The 14,144-nt window shown below is 39.2% G+C and overlaps 1 protein-coding gene across 1 annotated transcript in view; it reads left to right on the top strand.

The window, feature by feature from the left end:
• Window positions 1-8,251, top strand: part of LOC132167674 (protein SUPPRESSOR OF K(+) TRANSPORT GROWTH DEFECT 1-like) — a 13,115-nt gene extending 4,864 nt beyond the window's left edge. Inside the window, exons 5-10 of the mRNA XM_059578684.1 lie at window positions 5,475-5,673; window positions 6,734-6,802; window positions 6,902-6,976; window positions 7,104-7,202; window positions 7,291-7,446; window positions 7,852-8,251. Of these exons, the coding sequence (XP_059434667.1) occupies window positions 5,475-5,673; window positions 6,734-6,802; window positions 6,902-6,976; window positions 7,104-7,202; window positions 7,291-7,446; window positions 7,852-7,977 (724 nt within the window). The 3' untranslated portion in view covers window positions 7,978-8,251. The remainder of the gene's footprint in view (window positions 1-5,474; window positions 5,674-6,733; window positions 6,803-6,901; window positions 6,977-7,103; window positions 7,203-7,290; window positions 7,447-7,851) is intronic.
• The last annotated feature ends 5,893 nt before the right edge of the window (window positions 8,252-14,144 follow it).

The following is a 14,144-nucleotide window of genomic DNA, read 5'->3' as shown; positions in this document are numbered from 1 at the left end:
CTCTAGAAGAGGAACGTCGTAATAATGGGATGGTAACTACTTCAAATAGCGGCACTAAAGGTAAAAGGGAGATGAGGAATTTGGAGTGTTCGGTGAATTATGATGCCAGAAGTGGGAGCTCGATTCGGGGAAGCAGGAAAGGGAGGGGGAATGTAGGAGTGTTATGAAGATAAGCATAATCTCTTGGAATGTGAGAGGGTTGAATAAGAGGGATAAGCGCTTGAGGGTGAGCAATTTGCTTAGGGATTGGAATGCAGATGTTGTTTGCCTTCAAGAAACCAAGATTCAGGCTATGTCTAGAAACATTGTTCGCAGTTTATGGAGGCGAAATCATGTGGATTGGTGCTGTTTGGAGTCTAGTGGGGCCTCGGGTGGTATTTTAATCATGTGGGATACTAGGGTGGTGGAGAAGATCGATGTCTGTATAGGGGATTATACCCTGGCGGTGTCTTTCAGGAACGTGGCAGATCTCTCTGTGTGGGCGTTTGCAGGGGTGTATGGTCCGAATATTGATAGGGATAGAAGGCTCCTTTGGGATGAGTTGGCTGGCGTTCTTAGTTGGTGGAACGTGCCTTGGTGTATTGGGGGAGATTTCAATGTTACTCGATTCCCTAGTGAAAGATCTGGTGGAGCTCGTCTGGATTGTGCTATGATGGGTTTCTCAGATTTTATTTCTGAACAAGGGCTTATGGACCTTCCCCTTGTAGGGGGTGTTTGTACTTGGTCGGTCTCTCAAGATCCTCCGCTATGGTCTAGGATTGATCGGTTTCTTGTTTCTCCAGAGTTGGAAGCCGGGTTTCCAGGGGTGAGGCAGAAGAGGCTTCCCCGTCTATGCTCGGATCACTTCCCAATTATGCTTGAGTTGGGGGAGGTACCTCAGGGGAAAAGGCCATTCAGGTTTGAGAATATGTGGCTTAAGGAGGAAGGGTTTGTTGATTTAGTGAAACAATGGTGGGATTCTTATGAGTTCCAAGGTACGCCGAGCTTTGTTCTCGCTCGCAAACTCAAGGCCTTGAAGCTGAATTTGAAGACTTGGAATGAGGAGGTGTTTGGTAACATTGAGAGGAATAAGAGGACTCTTCTTGAGGATCTTCGGGTGTTTGATGAGCACGAAGAAAGTAGGGCCTTGAATGAGGAGGAGTTAGCGAGGAAGGCCGAGGTTGTTCAAGAATTAGAGAAGTGTACTCTTATGGAGGAGATTAGTTGGAGACAGAAATCTAGGGTGTTTTGGTTAAAGGAAGGGGACAAGTGCACTAAATTCTTTCATTCCATAGCCAACTCTAATAGAAGATATAATTCGATAGAGAATCTTATGATTGGGGATAATCTTTCTTCAAATCAGGATGAGATTAGTGAGCACATTGTTGATTTCTACCAAAAGCTCTTTGCTGAACATCACAATTGGAGGCCTTTGGTAGATGGTATTTCCTTGGATTCCATTTCAGAGGGAGAGGCCAGCTGGTTGGAGAGAGATTTTGAAGAGGAAGAGGTTAGAAAGGTCGTGTTTAAGATGAATGGTAACAAGGCATCGGGCCCCGATGGGTTTTTTATGGCGTTCTTCCAAGCATGTTGGGAGGTGGTGAGGGAGGACATTATGAGGGTCTTCAATGCTTTCCATGCTGGCGGGATGTTTGTTAAGAGCCTCAACGCCTCATTCATTGCGCTTATTCTGAAGATTCCCGGTGCCATCAACCTTAAAGATTTCCGCCCGATTAGCCTTGTGGGAGGTATGTACAAAATTATTGCCAAGGTTTTAGCAAACAGATTGAAGGTTGTGTTGGACAAGATTATCTCCAAGTCGCAAAATGCTTTCATCAAAGGTCGGCAGATTCTAGATCCCATCTTGATTGCTAATGAATGCCTTGGTAGTAGGATGAGATCTGGGGAGCCAGGGGTCATTTGCAAAATGGATTTGGAAAAAGCTTACGATCATGTGAATTGGGGCTTCTTGTTGTACTTGCTAAGGAGGTGTGGTTTTGGAGGGGTTTGGTGTTCTTGGATTCAACATTGCATTTCCTCGGTGCGGTTGGTAAATGGGTCTCCTAAAGGTTTTTTTAGTAGCTCCAGGGGTTTGAGACAAGGGGATCCTCTCTCTCCTTTGTTGTTTGTGTTCGTGATGGAGGTCCTAAGTAGGATGATTTCGGCGGTGGTTCATAGGGGGTTGTTAGAAGGCTTCAAAATCGGTAACACAACAGTCTCCCATCTTTTATTTGCCGACGACACCTTGATTTTCTGCAATGCGAGGCCTGCCCAGTTACGTTACTTGCGGAGTTTGTTCTTGCTGTTTGAAGCTGCTTCCGGGTTGAAGGTTAATTTGGCTAAATCGATGCTTATTCCGGTGGGGAATGTGGAGCAAGTGGCTTCGTTAGCCGGTATTTTAGGGTGTGAGGCAGCTACTTTGCCAGTGAAGTACCTTGGTCTCCCGTTGGGAGGCTCTTGTAAGTCCAAGCATATTTGGGATGGAGTGATCGAGAAGATTGAATATCGGTTGGCCAGCTGGAAAAGGTTGTATTTGTCGAAAGAGGGTAGGGTCACCCTTATTAAAAGCACTCTTGCTAACTTGCCTACTTATTACTTGTCTCTTTTTCCTATTCCGGTGAGTGTTGCTAAGCGCATTGAGAAGCTTCAACGCAATTTCCTTTGGGGAGGGATAGGCGAAGAGTTCAAATACCACTTGGTGAAGTGGTCGCAGGTTTGCACTCCGATCAAGGAGGGAGGGTTGGGGATCAGGAACTTATTGGTTTTCAACCGCGCTCTTTTAGGGAAATGGTTGTGGCGTTATGGGTCGGAAAGAGACGCTTGGTGGAGAGATGTGATAGATGCGAAGTTTGGAAGCTTATGGGGAGGATGGTGTTCGGTTGAGCCTGGAGGCACGTTTGGGGTAGGGTTATGGAAGAATATTAGGAAAGGGTGGGAAACTTTCAAAGGCTTCACAAGATTTGCAGTGGGGGATGGGTCTCGGATTAGCTTTTGGCATGATTGGTGGTGTGGAGATTCTGCTCTCAAGATAGCTTTCCCGATCCTTTATAGTATTGCTTGTGCGAAGGAGGCCTCAGTTGCGGATAACGTGGAGATGCTAGGGGGATCCAACCAGTGGAACGTGAGTTTTTCGAGGGAGGCTCATGATTGGGAGGTGGAGGCCTTTGCCTCATTTTTCCAGGTGTTACATTCTACAGGAGTGAGAAGAGGGTCGGAAGATAGATTATGGTGGAACCCTTCCAAAAGAGGTACTTTCAAGGTCAAGTCTCTCTTTCTATCCTTGGCATGCTCGGAAGGGAGGAGGTTCCCCTGGAAGAGTGTGTGGCGGACACAAGCTCCTCCAAGGGCAGCTTTTTTTGCGTGGTCGGCGGCTTGGGGGAAGATTCTGACCTTAGATAACCTCAGAAAGAGAAATGTGATTGTGGTAAACAGATGTTGGATGTGTAAGAAGAGTGAGGAGACAGTTGATCATCTTCTTATCCATTGTGAGGTGGCGTCTGCTTTGTGGAGTGCCTTTTTTGGCCGCTTTGGGTTATCTTGGGTGATGCCTGGTCGGGTTTTTGAGTTGCTAGCCTGTTGGTGGTCTGCAGGTAGAGGGGAGAGTGCTGCAGTTTGGAAGATGGTGCCTATTTGCTTTTTTTGGTGTCTTTGGAGAGAGAGAAATAATAGGTGCTTCGAGGATGTGGAGAGGTCTTTCGAGGACTTTTTATCCTATTGTTTCCATACTCTGTATCTTTGGACTGTAGCGTTTGTTTTCCCGGTTTCGATTAGCTATAATGATTTCCTTGTTCGTTTTTCCCTTTCTAGTTAGGTGATCCTCCTTGTATACTTCCAATGTACTTCGGGGCGCCTTACGCTTTTAATAAAGTCAGTTACTTACTTATCAAAAAAAAAATTGAATTTGGAGTTAACATGCCGATTACCTTCACTATGATAGATTCTGAGATGCTCAGCACCATTTTGCTTCATTGATGAATTTCATTGAACGAACGATGCGTATCTTCAACCGGATTCTTCTTCTTCTTCTTCTTCTTGGTTTGTTTGGTCACACTCCTCTGCTCCTTTCTTGAATTCTTCTTGGGTCTCTACCTTCTCAGAAACTGGATGTTTCTTCTCAAACTCCATGGATTCGATATTCATAGGGATTAACTCGGAATCTTTGACCCTTTCTTTCTCATTCAAAGGCAAATTTATTTTTTTGGCTCTTTTCTGAAAAAAATTCTGCAATCTATCTTGACTTTCTTGAGAAATTTCAGCAACCTATCTTGACTTTCTTAAAAAAATTTCTGCAAGCTATCTTGATTACCTCTCTTTTGTTTGAACGTAGCAGTCAGCTCCTGTATGCTTTTCTCCAATGCACTATATTTATCATTCTGACTTCTCTGTATCTCTTCACGGGGAACCATATCAGCTCACATCTGTTTTGAGTTTATTCCTGTATTGATATACGTCTGCATCTTGCGCCATGTTGGATCTGGCTTTTCTGAATCAAAAAATGAGAGGCGCTAATACCACTTGTAACAGTGTTGCACTTTTAACACACTATACTGAACTGAAATGGATGGAAAAGGAACAAGATGAATGATGAATTGATGGAAATGGAAACTGTTTATAGAAAACTAAGCATTTCGAGGATGCTTAAACCTCCAAAGTTCACAATAAACATTTTGCAAATTCTTTGATACCTTTACAATTATCTAAGGAGTCTTATATAGACTCAGCTCTAACTACTTGGGCCTAACTACTAGGCCTAACTAACAACTAATCTAGTAATAGAAATGGGCTATAATATCTATCTATTTTAGACCCATTACAGCTACTCTGTCTGTAATGAGGGCTATTTGGAATGAAGAGACGAGTAGACTTTTAATAGTGATGCGTGTTCTATCTACTTCAAAAACAAAAAAAAATGGTGTTGTGTGTTCTACAGTCAGCTTAAATCTTTTATTTTTCAGATCATTGTATAAGTGGAAGTCAAGAAGATGGTAATCAAATTACATCATCGGGCCATGACTTTGCAAATTCATTAGATTGAATTATAAGAACATTAATAAAGGCCTGGTGTCCAATAATTGAGATGTGAGAGAAAAAGTTTTGAAATTTGGATTGATTATGTTCTTGCTGATATTTAAGATTATCTGAGTTTCAGTAAGCATGGACATACTTGAGTTTTTAATATTTTATATTTGTCATTTGCTATATATATATATATTTGTAATTCGATGTTAGGCAGTTGACTGCTTCATATGCTTTTCATTGCAATTGCTGCATTATTAAATTAAGCTGCTTGAACTAATATGGAGTCTGCATTTGGATTTTCAAGTCCATTTATATTCGTCCCATTCTGCTTCCACTGATTCAACTTTCTAGTTTAGGGCTACATTTATTACATTCTCATGTACAGATTGCCCATGGATGTAGATGTATTTGCTTTTAATGTCTTTATATGGATGGAATGCCAACATTGACAAGTGCTAGATGCTGTCCATACCCAGTATTTCTTCATCAGACCTTGTTTCAAAATGGATGGGTGAAAGTGAAAAGCTAGTCTCGAATCTTTTCCAAATGGCTCGTGATAGTGCTCCTTCCATAATCTTCATTGACGAAATTGATTCCTTATGTGGTCAACGGGGTGAAGGCAATGAGAGTGAAGCATCTCGACGTATCAAAACGGAATTGCTTGTACAGATGCAGGTATTTTGAATTCACAGGAAGTGGATGATAATGCTTTTGAAGCTTCACTTTTACATAGTATCATTGACATGCTTAGACCTGGTTTTAGTAATTTATGCAATATGGAAAGTGATCCAATTATTGTTTTAGTACGCCTAGCTTTATTCGTATTTGTATTTCTAATGGAAGGAAGGACCTTGTATAGGTGTGCAGAGCTTTTTGGAGATAAAATTGCTTGGCCTCTCCTTACGTCTGTGAACAAAACTATGGTCTTCATAAAATTACAGTAAAATAAACTGGAGTTATGCATTTTTTTTTTTCTCATTCTATTTTATAATTTTTTTTCAATGGTTTTATGATATAGTAACTACAAGCTGGTGATCATGTGTATATATAATTACAACATAGGCCTATATAGACAATTATTTCTGGCAATAAAACAAATTATAGACCGTAAATTTATTGTGGCAATAAATGCTTTTATGAAGGTGATAATGATAGTAAGGTGTTAACTTAGAGGACTATTAGGGAGCCAAATAAATGAACCCAGAAAATTTTCCAAACTGAAGTGGCAGACCGTGAGTGGCAGACATGGGAGAGAGAATTGCATTTTTTAATTTAAAAACTCTTGCCACATCAGTTTGGTAAATTTTCTAGGTTCATTTGTTTGGCTCCCTAGCACTAGCTGTTAACTTATCACATGCTTATAAACTTCCACACTGATCATGGAGTTTAGGATAATTTGTGAGTTTGGTTTTCAGCAGTATAAGTTTTGGATGTTCAAATAAGTAGAATTTCAAACACGTCAAACTTCAAAGAAATAACTTAGTCATTACACATTTGCAATGACTAGTGATCAAACTCCTACCTTTTCTTGTTTATCGTTGTGCATCATCTCAAGTCCAACAGCTCCTTGCTCTTGTTCCCTATTACTGTTATCTTTTAACCTCGTTAGTTCTTAATTTTTATTTATACTTTTCATAATTCTATCTCAATGAGAATTTTTAGGTAAACATTGATGGACTCCTTCCATGAATCCACTTGTAATCTTGAAATGATCAGTTTCCTCAATTTATTTCAGGGTGTAGGCCATGATGATGAGAAAGTTTTGGTTCTTGCAGCCACAAATACACCTTATGCTTTGGATCAGGTGAGAAAAGTCTCATCTTTCAGACCTTGTGGGTTATGGCTTTATGATATTGATTGCTTTATGGTTGAGAGCGTTGAGGCTGATGCAAACTAAACGCAGGCCATCCGGCGTCGTTTTGATAAGCGAATATATATCCCTCTTCCAGATTTGAAGGCAAGGCAGCACATGTTTAAGGTATTATGGTTTTCGTAATGCACTGCATTTGGAGAATCAGAGCAATACGGTTATAGACTCATTGTGACTGATGCATTTGTAGCTTATAATTTGTTCATTATCCTCACAGGGATTTTGATTTGAGCAGGTGCATCTTGGGGACACTCCTCATAACTTAACTGAAAGTGATTTTGAGCATTTGGCCTACAAAACAGAAGGGTTTTCAGGTTCAGATATATCAGTTTGTGTAAGTATCAGTTTGATATTAGGTGGCAGCATGTCTCTGTGATTTTATGGCTGAAAACTGGCAGCTACTGCCTACTCTCTTTTGATAGGTTAAGGATGTACTATTTGAACCTGTTCGTAAAACCAGTGATGCTAAATTCTTCACAAATACCTCTAATGGCATGTGGATCCCTTGTGAACCTTCTCAACCGGGAGCTGTTCAGATTACCTTGCCGGAACTTGATGCCCAAGGCCTAGCTTCAAAGGTATGGATTTGGAAAGATTTTGGGCACTCCATGGTTTTCATTGGATACTACATACAGTTCAAGTCAAGAAATTATTCTAAAAACTGAGCACTGTAACCATGTTGGTGCAGAGTAGCAGTATATAGGATTCTGGAAGATGTAGATTGTTCCTTTTACTTTTGCAGTTAGAAATTTTCTAGAAAATAGGTTTGAAGTAAAAAGAAAAAAGGGCATGCCACCTGATATATTCCTCATTCAATAGCGTTGATGCTTTTTTTTTTGTTTTTTTCCTTCTGATTTTCTCTTTGACTAAAATAGGCTTCTTTAGAGGAAAATTAATTTGAGGTTGCACTTTCTAGCTTCATTCATCAATTTCTTTAATGGCCTGAATGTAACTGTTTCTGGGATTAATTGATGAATGAACAGATCCAGCCACCACCAATCACAAGAACAGATTTTGATAAAGTGCTTGCTAGACAGAAGCCAACTGTAAGTAAAGCAGACCTTGAGGTGCATGAGAGATTCACTATGGAGTTTGGGGAGGAAGGCTGATTGCTTTAATCAGTTGAAAAAAGGACTGATTAACTATCGGTACAGGTAATGTATGTCATATAGATATCCTTATAGATTATAAATAGGAAATTCAGTAAGGTTAAGAGAACAACGTCCGCTATACTTCAAATGTTAATAATCTCATCCATTTTTCGTTTCCATTTTGGGTATCCATCGCCTTCTAGTTAGCCACTAAATATCATAATGAAATTTTCCGGAGTTATGAAAAAACTAATATTTCTCCATGTTGTGAGAGAAATTATGAACTTTCACATGGATTATAGAACTGTTCATTGTTAAATTTAGATAACCAATCTTCCAAGGAATCCAATGGCAGAATGATTCCTATTGACAAATTAGAGAGAATTGAGACGGGAAAAGGGGTCAGTCTGCTGCCCTTCTACTGCAAGCAGTTGACTCCTCCCCTAGATTTGTTGTGGATGGTGTTCAAGAGTTTGTGTTTAATGCGATTTAAAGTTTCCCTTTTGTTTTCGGTTCAACATGTTAAGATAAATAGACAAAAGCAAAAGTTATAGAATGATATGCAAATAGAAGTGATATACAATAATGAATGATGGTGTAGTACTGCATCAAAGTTAGGACATGAGGCTCCATATTTAATGAGGCAATCTGACACAAAATTAGCTTCTCTATAGCAGAACTTGATTCGGATGCTAGGGATGTAATCTGCATGTGGGAGTAGTGTGCTGGTTACTTTGGTTGGGAGTGAAAAAGCTTTATTTGAAGAAACAAATGAATGAAAACATAGAAAGTGATGTAATTTTAAAAGGCATATCATGTTTGGAAAGACTATAGGAAGACTTTATAACATTACTCGTTAGTTGCTCTTAACTCGGAATCCGAATAATAATGGCTGTTACGGGTATACATGCAGATGCAGTTATTTGCAATATTCACAGCCGCATTTGCAAATTGCAGTTATATCCGCATCTGCATCGTATTTTTACTAACCGGTTATTGCAGTTTTTAAATGTGGTCATTATCTGCTATTCAGATATTAGATAATGGACTTTTTGGGCCTATGTTAGTCCTTTTTACCTTCTTTAGGTCTCTATTAGGGCATATTTTAAATGATTTTGAAAATAATTGAGACTGAATTTTTAGTGTTTTGGGCATATTTTAATTTTTTTTTAAGCTTTAATGTACTGAAATTTTTTTCCCACTATGAAATGCATGTCAACAGACTAAAACTTACAGCATCAAACAATGAGCGATTTTGATGCCCATTCTCAAGCACTGATGCCCTGGGAGAAGAATCTTCTTCAGGTTCTTCAGGGACAGGTGATGTGGGGTTAGCAGGAATGTAAATGACCCTCATCTTGAACTCTTCCACGACCTTACCATCCTCTTTGTTAAACTTATAAAAAAATAATAATAATAAACACAATACACCAAGTCTGAGTCCATGGAAGAAAAACAACCCAAAACACCACAACAGCCAAAAAAAGAAGAAGCCCAAGAGCAGCAAAACCATCAGACCATTCTGGGGTTATGTCTTTCGTAGTCGCACCATCCGGGGCAACCACACTTCGAAGAAAAATTTTGTCCTTGCACTGCAAATCAGGGGTACCTCTTTAGGAGCTTGCATTGTAACTGCCAGAATACATGTCAAGAAAGCACTAATCAAGAACAGATAGATATAGACAACGTACAAAGTGAAATGATAGAACTATGTGAACCAAACAAGCAGCATTTCAAATCTAAAATTTGACCATTTTTTTTTTGTTACCGGTAAATAGATACACGCACATTAGCAGGAAACTACCTATAAAATTTAGGCAAAATATTAGATGAAGAATAATATCAACAACTAAATGGGGAATGAAAATGACTATCACCTAGCGTCATCTTCTTGAACTGCTTGCTTCACATACGCTATCGCATGCTCCTTAAAATTGCTATACATCTTTTGCTTACCATTTATTTTTTTAGTTGTAATATTTATATGCAGTCAAGGCCCCAACATTTATTCTATTCAATCAGCATTCAAAAACCCAATTCTCAAATGTTCTGCTTAACCTTCTAAGACTGATGAAGTTTCAAATGTAATCACACCCTTTTAACTTCAAATTCAATCAAACGAGCAACAGCCCAATACACCTCAGATTTTTCTTTATACTTGCACAATACAATGAAACGTGAAAAACGAGAATAAAATCAACCAAAGACTAAATATCCCAATACTCAAAAATCTATTGCTTCATTTATTTCTTCTTCTTGTGAGATTAGTGGTAGGCCATTTAAACAATTAAACCCTTAAATCTGCTTCAATTTATACAGAAATGAAAAATCCGAATCTAAGAATTTGTTGCTACTAATGATAGTGATATCCTAAAAGCCTTAATTTGTAAGCTCAGACTCGAAGATAAATGAAAAGAAATTCTCTTTACAGACCTTAAATTCGAGCTTTTATGGCTCGTGATCGATCGGGGAAAAGAGTTGGTAGGTGCCAAGAAAAGCTTGTTCTTCCTCATCCTCCCTCTCTCTTGTGCTCTGCCTTTTTACATGAAATTTCTAACCAATGGGTGCAATTGTGGTCTATTTCACAGCCAGACTTTAATTTCTAGAGGCTTGTTTGTTTGTCAAGGCCTTTTTTTTTTTTTTAAAGAATAGGGGCAGTATTCTTGCATCCTTAAGTCCCTCCATACCAAGTGTAATGGGTTCGTTTCGGATCTAAATCTCGTGCAATCTCAATGCACCTGATCCCCATCCGTTCGATCCAAAATCTAAGAGATCTTTTAACGACTAAGTTAACTAACACCCATTCATTTTGAATGTGTTGCACAGTAGGGACATTACTCTCCCATCCCTAAGTCCCTCCATACCTAGTGTAACAGGTTTGTTTCGGATCCAAATCCCGTGCAATCTCAATGCACCCGATCCCCATCCGTTCGATCCAAAATCGAAAGACCTTTTAACAACTAGGATAACGGACACCCGTTCATTTTGGATGTGTTGCACACTAGGGGTGGTACTCTTCGATTCCTAAGTCCCTCCATACCTAGTGCAACGGGTTTGTTTCGGATCCAAATCCCGTGTAATCTATTTTAACCATACAAAAAAAATCCTATATTGCTTTGAATTGCGGCCTTCAATCAAAGCCTGAGAAATTATCATTATGTTCTCTTTTTGTTGCCTCTGCTTCCTTGATTTTAGGGGGCATGTTAGAATTTGTGTAAGATGAGAATCTTATTTTACGAACTACACTACACACGTTAGATAATATTAGATACGGATTTTTTATTTATTTATTTAATTGTAAATGCTGTTAAAGTAGCCCTTTTGTCCTTATTGAAGGATACGAAGACTTTGGAGATTTCTTTGTGCATTTTTGTCCTTTTCATATTTAATTATCGCTTTAAGCTTTTTAGATTGTAAATTGTAAAGTGGGGTAGTACTCTTTCACATTTAATTGACACACATTCATTTTGGGTGTGTTACACAATAGGGGCAGTACTCTTCCATCCCTAAGTCCCACCAAACCTAGTGTAAAAGGTTAGTTTTGGATCCAAATCCAGTGCAATCTTAATGCACCCGGTCCCCATCCGTTCGATCCAAAGTCTAAGATACATTTTAACAACTAGGCTAACTGTAACTTATTCATTTTGGATGGGTTGCACAATAGGAGCAGTATTCTTGCATCCTTAAGTCCCTCCATACCAAGTGTAATGGGTTCGTTTCAGATCTAAATCCCGTGAAATCTCAATGCACTTGATCCCTATCCATTCGATCCAAAATCTAAGAGATCTTTTGACGACTAAGCTAACTAATACCCATTCATTTTGAATGTGTTGCACAGTAGGGACAGTATTCTCCCATCCCTAAGTCCCTCCATACCTAGTGTTATGGGTTCGTTTCGGATCCAAATCTCATGCAATCTCAATGCACCCGATCCCCATCCGTTTGATCCAAAATCAAAGAGACCTTTTAACGACTAGGATAACGGACACCCATTCATTTTGGATGTGTTGCACACTAGAGGCGGTACTCTTCCATCCCTAAGTCCCTCTATACCTAGTGTAACGGGTTCATTTCGGACCCAAATCCCATGTAATCTATTTTAACCGTACAAAAAGAATCCTATATTGTTTTGAATTGTGGCCTTCAATCAAAGCCTGAGAAATTACGATTATGTTCTCTTCTTGTTGCCTCTGCCTCCTTGATTTTAGGGGGCATGTTAGAATTTGTGTAAGATGAGAATCTTATTTTACTAACTACACTACACGCATTAGATAATATTAGATACGTATTTTTTTTTAATTTTATTTTATTGTGAATAATGTTAAAGTGCTGTTTTGTCCTTATTGAAAGATACGAAGACTTGGAGATTTCTGTGTGCATTTTTGTCTTTTTCATATTTAATTACCGCTTTGCCTTTTCTATATTGTAAATTGAAAGGAAGGGTAGTACTCTTTCATATTTAACTGACACCCATTCATTTTGGAAGTATTGCACAATAGGGATAGTACTCTTCCATCTCTAGGTCCCTCCATACCTAGTGTAACGGGCTCGTTTCGGATCCAAATCCCGTTCACTCTCAATGCTCGCGGTCCCCATCTGTTCGATCCAAAATCTAAGAGACCATTTAACGACTAGGCTAACTGTCACTCATTCATTTTGGATGGGTTGCACAATAAAAGCAGTATTCTTGCATCCTTAAGTCTCTCCATACAAAGTGTAATGGGTGCGTTTCGGATCAAAATCCCGTGCAATCTCAATGCACTTAATCCCCATCCGTTCGATCCAAAATCTAAGAGATCTTTTAACGACTAAGCTAACTAACACCCATTCATTTTGAATGTGTTGCACAGTAGGGAAAGTACTCTCCCATCCCTAAGTCCCTCCATACCTAGTGTAACAGGTTCGTTTTGAATCCAAATCCCGTGCAATCTCAATGCATCCGATCCCCATCCGTTCCATCCAAAATCGAAGAGACCTTTTAACGACTAGGATAACGGACACCCATTCATTTTGGATGTAATGCACACTAGGGGTGGTACTCTTCCATACCAAGTGTATCGGGTTCGTTTTGGGTCCAAATCCCGTGTAATCTCTTTTAACCATACAAAAAAAATCTTATATTACTTTGAATTGCGGCCTTGAATCAAAGCCTGAGAAATTACCATTATTTGTTCTTCTTTTTACCGCCGCCATTGATTTTAGTGGGCATGTTAGAATTTGTATTAAAGGAAAATCTTATTTTTCTAACTACACTACACGTGTTAGATAATATTAGATACTGACTTTTTTATTTATTTCTTTAATTGTTAATGATGTTAAAGTACCGTTTTATCCTTATTGAAGGATACGAAGACTTGGAGATTTCTTTGTGCATTTTTGTCCTTTTCATATTTAATTACCGCTTTTCCATTTCTAGATTGTAAATTGTAAAGAGGGGCAATACTCTTTCACATTTAACTGACACCCATTCATTTTGGATGTGTTGCACAATAGGGGCAGTACTCTTCCATCCTTAAGTCCCACAAAACCTAATGTAAAGGGTTCGTTTCGGATCCAAATCCAGTGCAATCTCAATGCACCCTGTTCCCATCCGTTCGATCCAAAATCTAAGAGACCTTTTAACGACTAGGCTAACTGTCACCCATTCATTTTGGATGGGTAGCACAATAGGGGCAGCATTCTTGCATCCTTAAGTCCCTCCATACCAAGTGTAATGGGTTTGTTTCGGATCTAAATTACGTGCAATCTCAATGAACCTGATCCCCATCCATTCGATCCAAAATCTAAGAGATCTTTTAACTACTAAGCTAACTAACACCCATTCATTTTGAATGTGTTGCACAGTAGGAACAGTACTCTCCCATCCCTAAATCCCTCCATACCTAGTGTAACAGGTTCGTTTCGGATCCAAATCACGAGCAATCTCAATGCTCCTGATACCCATCTGTTTGATCCTAAATCGAAGAGACCTTTTTAACAACTAGGATAATGGACACCCATTCATTTTGGATGTGTTGCACGTTAGGGGCGGTACTCTTCCATCCCTAAGTTCCTCCTTACCTAGTGCAACGGGTTCGTTTCGAATTCAAATCCTGTATAATCTATTTTAACCGTACATAAAATATCCTATATTGCTTTGAATTGCGGCCTTCAATCAAAGCATGAGAAATTACCATTATGTTCTC

The sequence above is a fragment of the Corylus avellana genome, chromosome ca1 (genome assembly GCF_901000735.1).
Source record: "Corylus avellana chromosome ca1, CavTom2PMs-1.0".
Taxonomy (NCBI): domain Eukaryota; kingdom Viridiplantae; phylum Streptophyta; class Magnoliopsida; order Fagales; family Betulaceae; genus Corylus; species Corylus avellana.
Note: the sequence above shows the minus strand (reverse complement) of the source record. Positions and strands in the feature narration are given on the sequence as shown.